At 42.8% G+C, this 2,500-nt stretch overlaps 1 protein-coding gene across 1 annotated transcript in view; it reads right to left on the reverse strand.

Moving 5' to 3' along the window:
• LOC107564833 (peripheral plasma membrane protein CASK-like) overlaps nucleotides 1-2,500 on the reverse strand; it is a 62,345-nt gene that overhangs the window by 5,612 nt on the left and 54,233 nt on the right. The window contains exons 22-23 of the mRNA XM_016250006.1: nucleotides 1,362-1,442; nucleotides 59-139 (exon numbers count right to left, since the gene is read on the reverse strand). Coding sequence (XP_016105492.1) covers nucleotides 59-139; nucleotides 1,362-1,442 — 162 coding nt within the window. The remainder of the gene's footprint in view (nucleotides 1-58; nucleotides 140-1,361; nucleotides 1,443-2,500) is intronic.

A 2,500-nucleotide genomic window follows, 5' to 3' on the forward strand; every position in this document is an offset into this window, starting at 1 on the left:
CAGTCAGTGATGGGTGGTTCATGGCGAGCTGCATCAGGTGTGACGGCGCGTCTCTTACGTGGGATGGGATACGCGAATCTGTCGGGATGTTTTGCGATGAGAGTGTTCTTGATGTGTCTTCGGCCGACGCCGTGAGCTCCTGCAGACACACAAATCAGCGCCACCGTTATCATCAATATCATCAACTTGATTGCACAGATACTATTTAAACTGAACTGAGCTGGATGATGACATCACTGAGTCAATAGCTACGTCTGCATGGACACTTTTTGCTTCCATCGGAATGAATTCATTCTGATTGACGAATCTGAGCGTAGTGTTTACATGAACGCTAAATAAAGTGATCGGGTTAGGCGACGACCAGCACATGAACTGTTGTGCTGTGCTGCTTACTTTAGAAAGCAGTAAAAGTGCCCCTTCCCGCACCCAAACCCAGTCGTCTGTGGGTGATAGTCTTACACGAGGACCGGTGGGACGTTGTCCTGCTCCACTTCACAGACGCTGAGTGAAAGGGGAGTTTTATAATGACGGGACACTCATTTATGACACTTTATTCACCAGGAAGAACGGCTCGTTCCGCACGTCATTACACTATTTTTAAGTCACTGCACATGCGCAGTACTTTCCAGTTTTAGTTTTCAATCCGATCAAGTGTTTACATGTCCTCTCGCTCGGATTACAAAAGGAATAAACCACCCCTTACAATCCGATCGAAATTTTAGTCGAATCTGGCCAATTCAGTCCGATTGACGTGTTTACATGTGACTTTTTTATTCTGATTGTGCTTCTAGTCCTATTACGATCGGATTAGTAGGGTCCATGCAAACGCAGCTAATGATGAACTGCCTTTAACTGAAAACTGAGTGTTTACTATCGTCCTTTTGCATTATTGACACACTATTTGGATAGTTCAGCCAAAAATTTTAATTCTGTCATTAATTACTCGCCCTCATGTCGTTCCAAACCCGTAAGACCCCTACAGTTTACTACGTTTCTGAGCCTCGATCGTGTTAGGATCCTTGCTGTCGATGAAGGGTCAGAGAGCTCTCGGAGTTCATCAGAAACATCTTAATTTGTGTTCTGAAGATGAACGAAGGTCTTACGGGTTTGGAACGACACGAGGGCAAGTAATTAATGACGGAATTTTCATTTTTGGCTGAACTATCCCTTTAAGACTGTAAAGCTGCTTTGACAATCTGTAAAAAGCGCTATATAAATAAAGGTGACTTGATTACTGAACTAAACAATGACTGAATAATTTGTCATAACTGATGGATTCTGCAACATCATCTCTTTATTTCTGTGAAGCTGCTTTGAATCGATCTGTGCTGTATAATGTGCCATAGCATGTAATACATTACCCAGCAGCACCAGCGTTTTCCTCTTGAACGCCTGCAGCTTCACCACCTCTTCATACGTCACCAGATCTAGTTGGTCGAAGACTGGAGGAAACAGAGACCTGATCAGTGACACGGACTGCGTGACGGGCGCTAGCGTGAATCAGCAGGAAACAGGAAATGATGTCATTCAGATGTGATGAGAGCAGGTGAGAGGAACTCGGGGTTTGCTTTAAGATGTCTTTGAATGAAACGAGCTGCGAGATTCTGTCCTCACTGGCTCGACCTCGTGACTTTGACTCTTCAGAGGAACATGAGATGAGACGTTTAGCAGAATGTTCATGCTGCTCTTTCACAGCAGATAATCAAACATACTTTACATTTCCATGCGTTCCTCACCAAACGATCATTCAGAATATTCTGTGTTCAGAGCGGCACGAGGGCGAGTGAATGGCGACAGAACGTTCGCTCCTGTAAAGCTGGAATACACTACAGCACTTCTGCCCTCGCTTTTGCATCCAGTCAGACGATATTAAACATGTTTGATATTTTGAGCTGAGTTAGAACATATCGTTTTTAATTTGTCACGCGTCTCAGAGCAATGAGACATGCGTTTCTGTGTGAGTTTGTGGTGTCTGTTAGTATAGCTTGTTTACAATCATGTGATTCTGATGATGGAATGAAAGTGAAATGTAAAGTCCGTACTGTACTGGTTTAGACACTATTACAAGAGAAAGGTATAAACAGGCGGTGGACACAGGCTAAGCAACTAACCCTGATCGCAAACAAGCTATTTTGAAAGTGAATCCAGCATTTATATGAGGGATGCTGAATATATGTCACTCCTGAATCTTTGCTGCTTGTACAGGGTATGTGGCCGGAAATATTGAATCGATTATCGCCTTTGAAAGCGAGCAAACAGCGCTTCCATATAATCACTAAAAAGCTGTCACTCACTTCAATTTAATCGCAATCTCACATTGTTCCGTTATAATCAATGAAGCTCTCTGAACTGCAAATATAATATCTTATTTACATCATGTCTACGTGTGGCGTTTAGCATTGAGTGAATTCTGACTGTCTCGCGCTGAATGCATAAGAGTTGGCAGCCCTGTATCTATTTATAATATCTTAACGTATTATTATATCTTATAATAACCAGT

This window comes from Sinocyclocheilus grahami, unplaced genomic scaffold (assembly GCF_001515645.1).
Source record: "Sinocyclocheilus grahami isolate Dianchi unplaced genomic scaffold, SAMN03320097.WGS_v1.1 scaffold965.1, whole genome shotgun sequence".
Taxonomy (NCBI): Eukaryota; Metazoa; Chordata; class Actinopteri; order Cypriniformes; family Cyprinidae; genus Sinocyclocheilus; species Sinocyclocheilus grahami.